Below are 13,047 nucleotides of genomic sequence, written 5' to 3'. Positions count from 1 at the left end.
GATTCTTATATCCCTGCTCTAGTGGTTAGCATATTGCAGGTATTTAGTAAAATCTTGGGGTGGATTTTTAGTAAAAAACCTTATGTAGTCTTTAGTAGACTATCCAAGTCATTGATTTATTTAAAATGACAGAAATAGGAAAAAGATTTTACATCTTAAAAAAAACAAAACAAAACTCTTCAGAGCTATAAACTGGATTTTATATGGAGGATTTACAAATATATCACTTTGGGGGATATTTTGATGGTTTTAGCTGAAAAGACTCTGTCCTTAACTATCATAATCTTAACCATTTTTACTCCCTAATTTAAAGCTATTTGTTTGACTGGGGTGGCTGATTTACTGTTCCTTCTATATTCTCCCCAAGCACATGTGATTTTTTTTTTTTTTTTTTTTTAGTGGAAATAATTAGGATAAAAGAAACTTGTTTACAGCATTAGAGGAGCAGAGTGGTATTGTGGTAGGTCCAGGTTCTAGTCTGAATTTTGCCATTTCATACAGCCTTGGAGCCTGGACAAGCTTTGGAGCCTGGAACAAGTTACATAACCTTTCCTAAACTTTGCTCTTCTGCGAAAATAGGAACAACTGTTCCTGCCAAACTCCTAAAAAGCTGTATGGAGATCAAATGCAGCAATGTACATAGATGGGTCTTTGAAAATGTAAAGTATATACGTACCAGTATAAGGCAGTAATGGTATTTTAAAATATTATTGTGATTAGAATTTTAGTCATATATTTAAGCTGAACAGTGTCACATAGTGTGGATACATTTCTCTTTGTATACAATCTGTTAAGATTGTTGCTATCCAAGCCCTTCAGCGTGTAACCAGTGCTTTTCTAGTTAAGCCTGAAATCCCTGTGATTTAGCTCTGGTGATAGTGGGATAACTGAGTGGGGTCAGTGTTAAGTTTGTACTCTCTAAGGTAGAGACTTGTCTTGAATAAATCTATTCTGAAACTGTTTCACTGCACATCATTGATCTCAATAATTATTTATACAGTCTTCAGTTCTTACCTTTGCTTGCACTTGGTTGCACTTTGAACAGTTTCCACTTGGGGGTAGTGTTTCATTTCACAATTGAACAATTCTTTCTTTACTTAAGTATGGCCTTTGCCAGTTTGCTCTTGAACTTTCCCTTGCTTAGTTAAAAAGGGTCTTAATAGACTGTTAGCCGCATGTTTTAAAATCTTGATTTTTAAAAACTGTTTCCTGTCATTTGAGTAATTGTACAGAAATGAATAATTAATAGGAATTTAGTCTTGAGAAGCTTAACACTTTTTTTTTTAATCTCTGAGGGATAATGTAAGCCTTTCCCCCATTATTTTGTGTCTTTGCGGCATTTTTTATTTGCAGTAAGGCTGTTAAGACTATATTGTTAGAAAAAATATATCCCAGTCCACATTTTGAAAAACTCATTTCCTTTAAGAGTAAAAGCACATTAGGCTAGCTTTGCTCGGTATCATCCCTGTATCTCCCTTTACCACCCAACCCCACTTGCAGCCCTCACTCCAGCCCCCACCAAAAGAGACCCATTCTTGAAAAGAAAAAAAGATCTTGTGGGTTTTTCTTTTTTCCCCAGGTATGGTAATTATCAATTTGGTAATATTAAGAGACTTTAAATTTTAGTATATACCTCTATGCCATTTATTAATTAGTAATTTTTAAATTGTTATATTCTGCACAGTGTGCAATAACCCTATAAAAATGATCACTTTGCAATGCAAATTAATTCTTTGTCCCAGGTATTTGTTTTAAATTCTGTTTTTTCCAAGTTATTTGGCATTGATCTATATATCTTTTCATTTGTTTTTGCATGTTATTTTGTAAATAATTAAATTATTGTATAAATTACCTTCGTTATCATATTATTTAGTTATGTTGGCTTTTATAAACTTTATGATGCAATTAGTGCATTAGTGTAGTTACCACATACTTAACTTTCAGTAGATTATAAACTCTGAGGATAGGCACCATTCTTATACATCTGTAGATTTCTGTAGATTTCCTTGCAAATAGTAAATGTGCAATTAATGTTTGTATCTATATAATTGGATATAGGGAGATGTTACGTGGTAAGTGTGGTCAGTTGTTAAACATATAAATTACATATATGCTATAATTAGTGACTGAACACATATTAGTTGTGTATGTAATTTTTGACCTCTTTCAATAAATAGTTTTTATTTCTTTTTTTGGTAGACCATGACACACTATGTTTTATAAAAATTCACGTGTGCTTCTCCAAAAGTTTAATATTGTGCTTGTTATTTTTTTTTTTGTTTTTAATATAAATTTATTTATTTATTTATTTTTGGCTGTGTTGGGTCTTCGTTTCTGTGCGAGGGCTTTCTCCAGTTGCGGCGAGCGGGGGCCACTCTTCATCGCGGTGCGCGGGCCTCTCACTGTCACGGCCTCTCGTTGCGGAGCACAGGCTCCAGACGCGCAGGCTCAGTAGCTGTGGCTCACGGGCCCAGTTGCTCTGCGGCATGTGGGATCTTCCCGGACCAGGGTTCGAACCCATGTCCCCTGCATCGGCAGGCAGACTCTCAAGCACTGCGCCACCAGGGAAGCCCCGTGCTTGTTCTTTATCACCATTCCTGTAAACAAAGGCCTTCTTGACATGGAGAAGATATTTCACATTGTGTATTTAACCGTTCTTTCTTTCTTTCTTTTTAATTATGGTAAGAACATTTAATATGAGCATTTAACAAATTTTTAAGTGTACAATACAGTATTATGAGCTGCAGGCACTATGTTCTATGGCAGATAAGATCTATAAAACTTATTCATCTTGCATTATTGAAACTTTATGCCCACTGATTAGCAACTCCCCATTTTCTCCTCCCCCTAATCTTTGCAACCACCATTCTACTCTCTGATTCTATGAGTTTGACTATTTTAGGTACTTTGATGTAAGTGGAATCATGCAGCATTTGGCCTTCTGTGACTGGGTTACCATATTATCTTCAAAGCTCATCCATGTCGTTACATGTTGCAAAATTTCCTTCTTTTTTTAAAGGCTGAATAATAGTACATTGTATTTATGTACCACATTTTCTTTATCCATTTTTATCTGTCAGTTGATATTTAGATTATTTCTACATCTTGGCTATTGTGAATAGTGCTGCATTGAACATTTGGAGTGCTGTTATCTCTTTGGTTCCTGATTTCAATTCTTTTGAATAAATACCTGGAAGTGGGATTGCTGGATCTTGTGGCAGTTCTAGTTGTAATTTTTTGAAGAATGTCCATACTGTTTTCCTGTGTATTTAATCTTAAAAGTGATCTTTAGGTTTTTTTCTTTTCTTTCTTTTTGCTAAAAGTGGGTTGAATCATGGTCTTTTTCTTTCTAAAAAAGGAGAAGCATTGCACAGTTAAAAATTTCATGACATGAACCTGTGTTTAAATATTTTTCTGCTTCATATCTATATATATATATATTTTTTCATATCTATATTTAAAAACAGAGGCATGTTTTGAAAGTACGTATGTCATGGTGTGTTCAGTAAGATGGGAATATAGTAGTAGGGAATTAGGAAGATGACTGAAGAAATACACTAATAATATAATTTCATTTCCAACTCATATTTTTAAGATCTAGAACTGAATTCTTATTTGTTTATTTTTGCATTGCAGTGAATGATCTAGGAGGGGACTTCATGGGAGTTGGTAAAGGCTCCTTAGCTGCTGATAAGGTTGTTGAAGAAATAAGAAGGAAAGGCGGAAGAGCAGTGGCCAACTATGGTACAATATTTGAGAGAACTATACTGCTTGTTTTATATTTCCTCCACTGATGCTGTTTCTCATGTTAATAAGTATTGAGCAAATATCTTGGCATTCCAGTATAATTATGAAATTAGATTTTACCTAAGTCTGCCAAAGATGTTTAGTGACGTATTTTTTAAACTTTTGATGTAGATTATTTCATGAGTCTAACTTTTATTCAGTTGTCTATTTAATATTTTTAATAATGAGCGCATGATATAATCAGTACATTACTGTAGATGTGAGTATGAATATGCTCTTTTCTTAAAAGACCTGCCTTAGCTAAAAGGTCTTATGTATTTCTACAGAGTAACATTAAATTCTTCGTTTTAAAATTGCTTTTAAAAAACATTTCTTAAAGTAATATAGTGTAAGAAGTGAAGTGCCCCCTTTCTGCACCCAGCCTTCATATTACATTCTGCACAGGTGATCATTGCTGTATGCAACTTTCTTATCTTTATGAAAACGTAAGAGTCAAAGTTAGGCATTAGAAATAAAGACAGCAAATACAACCTGTATGTTTGATGTATTGATTCTAATAGTATTTGTAAGGAATCCTCTTGAGTAGATTTACTTTAAAAAGCTAGTGCTTACTGACTTTTCTGCAAATTAGATTGTTTTTATGGACCAGGGAGAAAATTAGATTGCCAGTGACTTTATTCTGAAATTTTAGAGGAAAGGAAATAGGATATGATTTGTTTTGAGAGTTCAAGGGAATAATGAGACAGACATTTTAGTATCTTATTTCCACATTGAGAGTCTAGAAAAATGTTTTCAACTTAAAAAAATTTCTGGGGTTTTAAAACCTATTTTGTAAAGATAAAGATTTCAGACTCTCTTCCCTGCCCCTCAGTTTTGATATTCAACCTGTATCAATCAGGATTCAGTCAAGAAAACAGAAGCCCCTCTCGGTTTTCCAAGTGTGAAGGGTTTTATACAAAGAATTAGAGACTTACCATTGGAAGGTCTGGGCAGGTGCATGTCAGGGAAACTGTCGATGACCATCTCAGCCTGTGGCAGGTGGTTTTCAAGAGCTCACCTAGATGTGCTGTCAGTCTCACATCTGCAGCCTGCTCACAAGATTGCCTGCGTTTACAGTCTCTTCCTACTTTTCCTCCCTTAAAGCGAGTATCTCTTTTTGGCAGATCTAACTCAGGAGCTTATGGGTCCCAGGGAAGGGACCTGGCTCCGCCTGTGATTGCAGAGGAAGTAGAAAGAGGCAATGGTGATGTTGAGTTGACAGCTGACCATTTGACACACAGCTCTGGGGATATGAGCCCTTCTCCTGGGCTGATTAGCAGAAAATAACAAATCCGTAATATTTCATTGAGCTTTACTTTTTGTAGTTAGTATTACAAAAACAGTAGGTTTGTTTTCCAAATGTAGTGATACAGAATTGAACATGCTTTTTCAAATTAAACACGCTTCTCCTTCCCTCCCTCTCAAAGTCTCATTTGCATCCTTAAGGGGAAGTGCTTATGTGGCTATTTAAAATTCAACAGAAATGAAATAAAATAGATTATTCCATTTGTCGTACTAGCCCCATTTCAGGAGCCACATGTGGTTTGTGGTTACCATGTTAGTGCAGAAATAGAGCATTTCCATCTTCACAGAAAGTTCTGTTCGACCATGGTGTCTTGGATATTATTTGTCAAGTACTTCTCATTTACCCCCTCTCTCTTTTTTTTTTTTTTTTTTTGGTAGGTTAAAGGATTGCCTTAGGGACTAAATTTCTTTTGTAACATGTTATCATTTATATTTTAGTTTGCTACGTGCCTGCAATATAAATGTATTTTCCTTGGAAATGAGTTCTGTTGAATGAATAGTATCTGTCATGTGCTCTGAGCCACAGAATTTAGAAGTCCTTTGTAAGGGATATTACTGAAGTTTTGTCCTAATTTCCCTTTCCATCAGATTCAGTGGAAGCAGGAGAGAAGGTTGTGAAGACAGCACTGGATGCTTTTGGAAGAATAGGTAATATTTCTTTGCATTTATGGTACTAACAGAGCTGCTTCTACCTTTCTAATGAAATATTTTTTATTTCACTTTTGTTTATTAAAAACTCTTTTTTGGTAATCAAATTTTTAGATTTGTTTTAAATTTTAATTTTTTTACATACCCTAATCTTATTCCACAAAGGGCTTGAGGTGACAGTTTTTATGCATGTATGTGTTGAGTTTGTTTTATATTTTTTTGTACTTTAAGAGCCTTTAAAAAAACTTGTAAGTATTCTCTAAGTTTCCTTTTTATAATAATTTAATCATACCCCAAATATATTTAGAAAATAAAAAATAAATCAGTATTTTGGCAATAGAGGACCCAGTGGAATATTTTAGATAATTATAATGATTCAGATGAAAATGATTCAGTATCTTGCAAATTAATTAAGATGAATTATATAAAATAAAAATCTTCATTTTTAAGAAGCATTTCAAGCATTTCAAATATATTGTTTAATTTTCCTGACTTAGTCCCATACATTGTTAGTAAAAGGTTATTGAATTACTAGGGGGAAACTACTGCAGATAAGCCCAACATGTTTATAATCTGAAAAATGTTAATTTTTATAGTTTGAATGTGTTTCCCCCCCCCTTTTTTTGGTCTAGCATATATATTTTTCTAGCTATATTTGGTTGAGCTTGTGAGAGACATGTTCACATAGTGTCTGACACAGGGATAGAGACCACAAAGTTCTGAAGTCATAAGGTGAAAATAGCCACAAGATGGTGGTTGAACCTTAAGAAACAATCCCTTCTATTTTATAGTGAGAATGCAATTATGTATGAAGACAGGCCATCAGTTTCTAACTCTAATGGTTTCCTTTCTGGGCTTTTGACTTTTGAGTGGCAAGGAAAAATCTTTTAAACTTTTAACTTTCCCAGTGAATTTTGAAGTTAATTGAGGGATGGTTTACGATTACCACTGAATTCTAAGAACCTAAGAGTTGTGTGACTGCTAATTCTGTAAATAAGCTCACAGAATTTTGGCAGGAGGTAGAGGTGGAAACATTTAGGTATGTAGACTTGAGACGAAAGCACTGATATAATGGGGTACTTATTGTGCTTTTGTGAATCCGATTTTTTTTTACTATAGGTATAAAATTGTGTTCTGCTAGCACTTGTTACCTATTATATCTACTTTTCCATGGGCAGGGGGGAGGCAGGGAACGCTTTTGAAAGAAATGTGTTGTAAGCAAAGGCAAATTAATATGCTTGCTTTTATATTTGTGACTTGAATATTTTTATATTGTAGATGTTGTGATCAACAATGCTGGGTGAGTATTTCTTTTTAAATTTCCAATAAAGTAATGTACATGCAAACTTTTTTTAAGTGTTGACTTTCTCTTCTCAACATATATAATATCAGTTTTTTAGAATTTTGAGGGACCGTTCCTTTGGTAGAATAAGTGATGAAGACTGGGGTAAGTTATTTTAAATATACGTTCTCTGGAACATACTTATCCATTTAGCCTTCTAATATTTGATACATTTCCACACTTAAGGAAAAACTTGCTTCTACCTATTTTTGCTTCTGCTAATATAAGTGATGAGTAAGCTTTACAACTGAAAATGAACAGTTGGAAGAAAAGGCTTTTGTGACTTTCGTTTCCCTTTTTCTCTTTGAGAGATTGTCAGCGTTTTCTTGCAGTATTAGTTGTTTCTAACAGCCTTTTGCATGCTTGTCTGGCTGTGTGATTCTTATTTCAAGAGCAAGAGTAGGCTATGACTACTGTAAGCAGACAGAAGGAAATGCTAAAAAAATCAAAAGGAAATGCTAAAAAACAAAAACTAAAAACGATGGAGATCTGAGAACTGGGTGGGAAAAACCTAGATATAATTTTGAAACTTCTAATAAGTAGGAAAAATTTCCATTAGGAATGTCATGTTGGAAAGATTGAGTTTAGATGATGAACAGTCACAGTTATAAAATTTTTTTATCCTGTTTGCTCTTTTTTGCCCTTACTTTCATTGGCTATCAGAACTAAAACAAGCATTGGTGGCTGCGACGGTGGCAGGCATGGTAACTGAGATGAATTACATCATTGTTTATAGAGTGTGTTTCTGGGAAATATTGCCAGAAGTTCTTTTGGAAGAAGGAAGATATCTTTCTGACTTAGAATTAAGCAAAGACGGCTTTTAGCTTCCAATTCCCTTGTAATAACTGGAGAAAAAAAGGAGCTGAGAAAGATAGAATTTGTTGGCAGAGGGGACTTAAGTCGGTGCTTTGCTTTGAGCTCTGATGGGGCTGGAGTGTGTCCTCTTCTGGTTTCATCAGAGTAAGATTAAATCTGGAATTGTTTGTTTATCTGCATCATCCTCCAAGTTGTCTGTTCATTAGATTGACATTTCAGAAAGCAGGCTTCTCTGTCTCTCTTTTTCCCTCTTTCCCTCCCCCTCTTTCCTACACCTCCACGCCCCGACCCCCAGCTCTCTCTAACTCATTTGCAAATCCTGTTAAAAATAGGGATTTAGGGATATACTGAACATTTTATAAACATTTCTTGATGAAGAACTGAGTGGTTTTTGATTATGCTTTAACTAACGTTTGTGTTGAGTCCCAATTATATATGTAAAATTCTTGGTTATTTGTATTATGAATTTTTATATAAAATAGGCAAAAATTAAAGATGGCATTGCACTTAGATATGCATAGGCATCGTATTTAGGTGGCATTATATTTGTGATAAAGTTAGATATATTAGATAATAATGTAATCATAAATTATAGGCAAAATAGGTATGAATTATTGATTGGTTATGTAACTGGAACTAAAGCAAAAATGATTACTCGGAGTGCAATGTGACAATAGCTGATTTTGAATGCTAGGTATAAAATGAACATCTTTGTATAAGTAAGTCTTTGCTTATGTTGATTCTGAGATAGGTCTGTCTAAATTTGACAATATTCATGATAAAAATGTCTTGTTTTAGATATCATCCAGAGAGTTCATTTGCGGGGCTCATTCCTGGTGACCCGGGCAGCGTGGGATCACATGAAGAAACAGAAATTTGGAAGGTAGAGTTGTATGTGGCTGTCAAGGGGGATTGGAGATGCCGTGTGTGGGTTCTTATGTACAGAGGAAAAGAATTGCTTTGACGTTGAAAAATATACCTTCAGATATGCACAGGCTTTTTAAATGTAGTTTTGGAAGATGCCTCCCCGTTACATTGGTGTCAGTCATAGATTAGCGAGGTGGACAACTTAGTATTTCTTTTCACCTCCTACTTTTCATTATTAATGATTCTCCTGCTATTCTCTGATATTTTAGCAGTACAAACATTGAGGATTCAGCAGTACTTTATTCTCTAACCAAAATATCATTTTTTGTGCCCAGTGACCAACTGGGGAGAGATGAGTGGCTGTTTTCTACTGGCTATCACTGGTCAGACATGAGTTAGTCTTTGTAAACTAGGAACGGTAAGACTCTTATAGTTGCGTCTGTGTGACTCAGACGTGGCAGACCTAGTAAGTGGCCCCATGCTCTCTAACATAAAAGTTATTCCTGTTAACTCAGGGTTCACACACATCTACTAGAAGTAAATTGCGTGTGATATCTGTTCTTATTGGAGAGTTCTAGTATATCTTGATACTAGCAGTTTCTGAAAGTCAATGATAGGATTTACTTGTTCTACTAAGTAGAGTAAGTGAGATTAGGTCAGATTATGAGATGGTATTATTTAATATGAGGCATTTAATATTATCCAGAAAGGGAAAGGAGCAAAGTTCTGAGGACTAAAGAATTAGAACTTCATGATCTAATATTTCTTACTAAAATTTTAACTTGTAAATTGGCAGTTTATTTTATGTTTATAAATACTTATTGTTTTCAGTACATAATGAATATACATTCTTACACTTGAATTCATTTGATCCTGACCAGGGATTCTTTCTAAAACAATAAAATCTCACAGTTGAATTTTGAGAGATTACTTTTATTATTTATATTAATTTAGATATATGAATCATGACTTTAAGAACCTAATGGCAGTATACAGAGTTGCTTTTGACAGGTATAATAGTAATGAAAAAGAAAAAAAAATGCTTAGAGTTGCAACAGTATCAAAATATAGAAAAGATGATGTTGAGAGATTGATTTTCCTTTTAGGATCATCATGACTTCATCGGCTTCAGGAATATATGGCAACTTTGGCCAGGCAAATTATTGTGCTGCAAAGCTGGGTCTTCTGGGCCTTTCAAATTGTCTTGCAGTTGAAGGCGAGAAAAGCAACATTCATTGTAACACTATTGCCCCTACTGCTGGATCACGGTTGACCCAGAACATTTTGCCTGATGGTAAGTAGTTTAGATTTTTTTTAATGCTGTTCCTCACATACCTGTGTGGCGTGAGCTTTGTAAAAGTATTTAATTTTTTGAGTAGCTAAAAAAATTTCCTTACAATTTAAAAAAGCATTATGTGTAGTTTATGTTCATTATAGAAAATTTAGGAAAGCACAAACAAACAAAATATGACCCATAATTCTACCACACTGAAATAAACTTTCTCTTTGTGTAGGTAGACATACATACATTTTTTCTTTACAGAATGAGGTAATAGCATTCTTACTGGTTTAGAATAATAATTATTTAAAACAATTAATAGATTGTTTTTTAGGGCAGTTTTAGGTTTATAGAAGAATTGAGCAGGTAGTAAAGAGAGTGCCCATATACTCCTCCTCCCACACAGTTTTACATCAGTGTGCTACATTTATTACAGTTGATGAACCAGTATTGATCAATTTTTATTTATTTATTTATTTGGCTGCATCGGGTCGTTGAGGCATGTGGGATCTTTCGTTGTGGTGCGTGGGCTTTTCTCAAGTTGTGGCACGTGGGTGTTCTCTCTCTAGTTGCGGCGCATGGGCTTCAGGGTGCGTGGGCTCTATATTTTGTGGCACGCTGGCTCTCTTGTTGAGGCATGTGAGCTCGGTAGTTGTGGCACCCGGGCTTAGTTGCTCTGTGGCATGTGGGATCGTAGTTCCCTGACCAGGGATCGAACCCGCATCCCTGCATTGGAAGGCAGATTCTTTATCACTGGACCACCAGAGAAGTCCCTGATTGATTATCATTAACTATAGTTAATAGTTTACTTTAGGGCTCACTCTTTAGGTTGTATGATTTTATGCGTTTTCACAAATGCATGATGTTATGTACCCACGATTCTAGATCATACAGAATGGTTTCACTCTAAAAATCCCCTGTGTTCCATCTCTTCATCCTCTCCCTTTTTTCCCAAATGTCTGGGAGGATTGAAGCTCATTTCTTTTTATCACTACATAATATTACATGGTATGTAGGTGCCACAATTTGTTTTTTCATTCACCTATCGTGGAACATTTTGATTGTTTCCAGTTTTTGACAGTTGTGAGTGAAGCTGCTATAAACATTCATGTGCAGGTTTTTGTGTGGACGTAAGTTTTCAACTCATTTGGGTAAATATTAAAGAGGATAATTGCTGGATTGTATGGTAAGACTGTCTTTAGCTTTGTAAAAATTTCCAAACTGTCTTCAAAAATGGCTGTATTGTTTTTCATTCCTACTAGCAGTGAGTGAGAGTTCTTGTTGCTCCACATCTTTGCCAGCATTTATTATTGTTTATCTTTTGCATTTTAGTTCTTTTAATAGGTGTGTAGGGTATTTCATTGTTTTAATTTGCAGTTCCCTAATGACTTATGATGTTGTGCATTTTTTTCCTGTGCTTATTTGCCATTTATTTGTCTTCCTTGGTGATGTGTCTGTTCTTATTTTTTGCTTATTTTTAAATTGGGTTCTTTGTTTTCTTCTTCTTTTTTGGGGGGGGGTTCTTTGTTTTCTTGTTGTTGAGTTTTAAGAGTTCTGTGAATATTTTGGAAACAAGTTCTTTATCAGATATGTGTTTTGCAAATATTTTTTCCCAGTCTTTAGCTTGTTTTTTAATTCTCTTTAGTCTCTTTCACTTTTGAAGGATAATTTCACTGGGTACAGAATTCTGGGTTGGTAATTTTTTTCTTTCAACACCTGAAATCTTTCACTCCACTCTTCTTTTGCTTACATGGTTTCTGAAGGAAAGTCTGACATAATTCTTTCCTTGTTTCTTTATGCATAAGGTATTTTTTCCCCTCTGTGTTCCTCCAAGATTTTCTCCTTGTTTTTTCTGCAGTTTGAATATAGTATGCATAATAATAGGTGTAGATTTTTGGCAATATTCTACTTGATGTCTTCTGAGCTTCCTGGATCTGCGGTTGGTATCTGTGATTAACTTTGGAAAATTCTCAGCCATCACTGCTTAAAATATTTCTTCTGTTGTTTTCTTTTTTTCTTCTACTTCTGGTATTCCCATTATGTGCCTGTTCTATCTTTTTATTTTAATCAATTAATCGATTAATTTATTTGATTGGGCCGGGTCTTAGTTGCAGCAGGTGGGCCCCTTTAGTTGCAGCTCACAGGCTCCTTAGTTGTGGCTTGCAAGCTCCTTAGTTGCAGCACGTGGGCTCCTTAGTTGTGGCATGCAAACTCTTAGTTGTGGGATCTAGTTCCCTGGCCAGGGATTGAACCCGGGCCTCCTGCATTGGGAGCGTGGAGTCTTAACCGCTGCGCCACCAGGGAAGTCTCAATGTATCTTTTGTAATTATACCACAGTTCTTGGATATTCTATTCCCTCTTATCTTTTTGTCCTTTTTTCTCTTTGCATTTCATTTCAGTTTGGGAAGTTTCTGTTGACATATATTCAAATCAAGCTTACTGATTTTTCATTTCAAAATGTTATATTGTTTTTGTTTTTTAGCATTTCCTTTTGATTTTTTTAGCATTTCCTTCTGTCTGCTTACAGTAGTCATCTGTTCATGTAAGTTGTCCACTTTTCTCCATTAGAGCCCTTAGCATGTTAATCACAGTTATTTTAAACTCCTAGTTTGAAAATTCCAAAATCTCTGCTATATTTCAAGCTGGTTCTGAGGCTTGCTTTGTCTCCTCAGCCTGTACTTTTCTTGTCTTTTAGCATGCCTTGAAATTTTTGTTGAAAACTGAACATGATGTATTGGGGTAGTAGAAAGTGTGGTATACAGAGCTTTATTGTGAGGTTTCATGTTTATCTGGCTAGGGTTAGGTTGCGTTTATTGGTTGCTGTAGCTGTTGGTGTCAGAGGCTACATTTTCCTCTTTGTCGTTGTTTTTGTGTCCCCTGTTGTCTTTGGGTTTCCCTAGGTACTCTTTGTGTTTGCAGCTCTCTCAGTTGTAATCCACTGTTGTTACACTGGAGGCCTGTTGAAGTGTCTGTAAATTATGGCGAGGGGAAGTGCTCTATAATC

General features: G+C 35.1%; 1 protein-coding gene across 1 annotated transcript in view; it reads left to right on the top strand.

Annotated features, from left to right (window-relative positions):
- Positions 1-2,062: 2,062 nt before the first annotated feature.
- The window catches only part of LOC130707139 (peroxisomal multifunctional enzyme type 2-like), a 38,222-nt gene continuing 27,237 nt past the window's right edge, over positions 2,063-13,047 (top strand). The window contains exons 1-7 of the mRNA XM_057540369.1: positions 2,063-2,072; positions 3,637-3,744; positions 5,680-5,739; positions 7,018-7,039; positions 7,140-7,186; positions 8,696-8,780; positions 9,871-10,058. Of these exons, the coding sequence (XP_057396352.1) occupies positions 2,063-2,072; positions 3,637-3,744; positions 5,680-5,739; positions 7,018-7,039; positions 7,140-7,186; positions 8,696-8,780; positions 9,871-10,058 (520 nt within the window). The remainder of the gene's footprint in view (positions 2,073-3,636; positions 3,745-5,679; positions 5,740-7,017; positions 7,040-7,139; positions 7,187-8,695; positions 8,781-9,870; positions 10,059-13,047) is intronic.

This window comes from Balaenoptera acutorostrata, chromosome 2, assembly GCF_949987535.1.
Source record: "Balaenoptera acutorostrata chromosome 2, mBalAcu1.1, whole genome shotgun sequence".
Lineage (NCBI taxonomy): Eukaryota > Metazoa > Chordata > Mammalia > Artiodactyla > Balaenopteridae > Balaenoptera > Balaenoptera acutorostrata.
The sequence above is the reverse complement of the archived record's forward strand: the minus strand, read 5'-3'. Positions and strand labels throughout refer to the sequence as shown.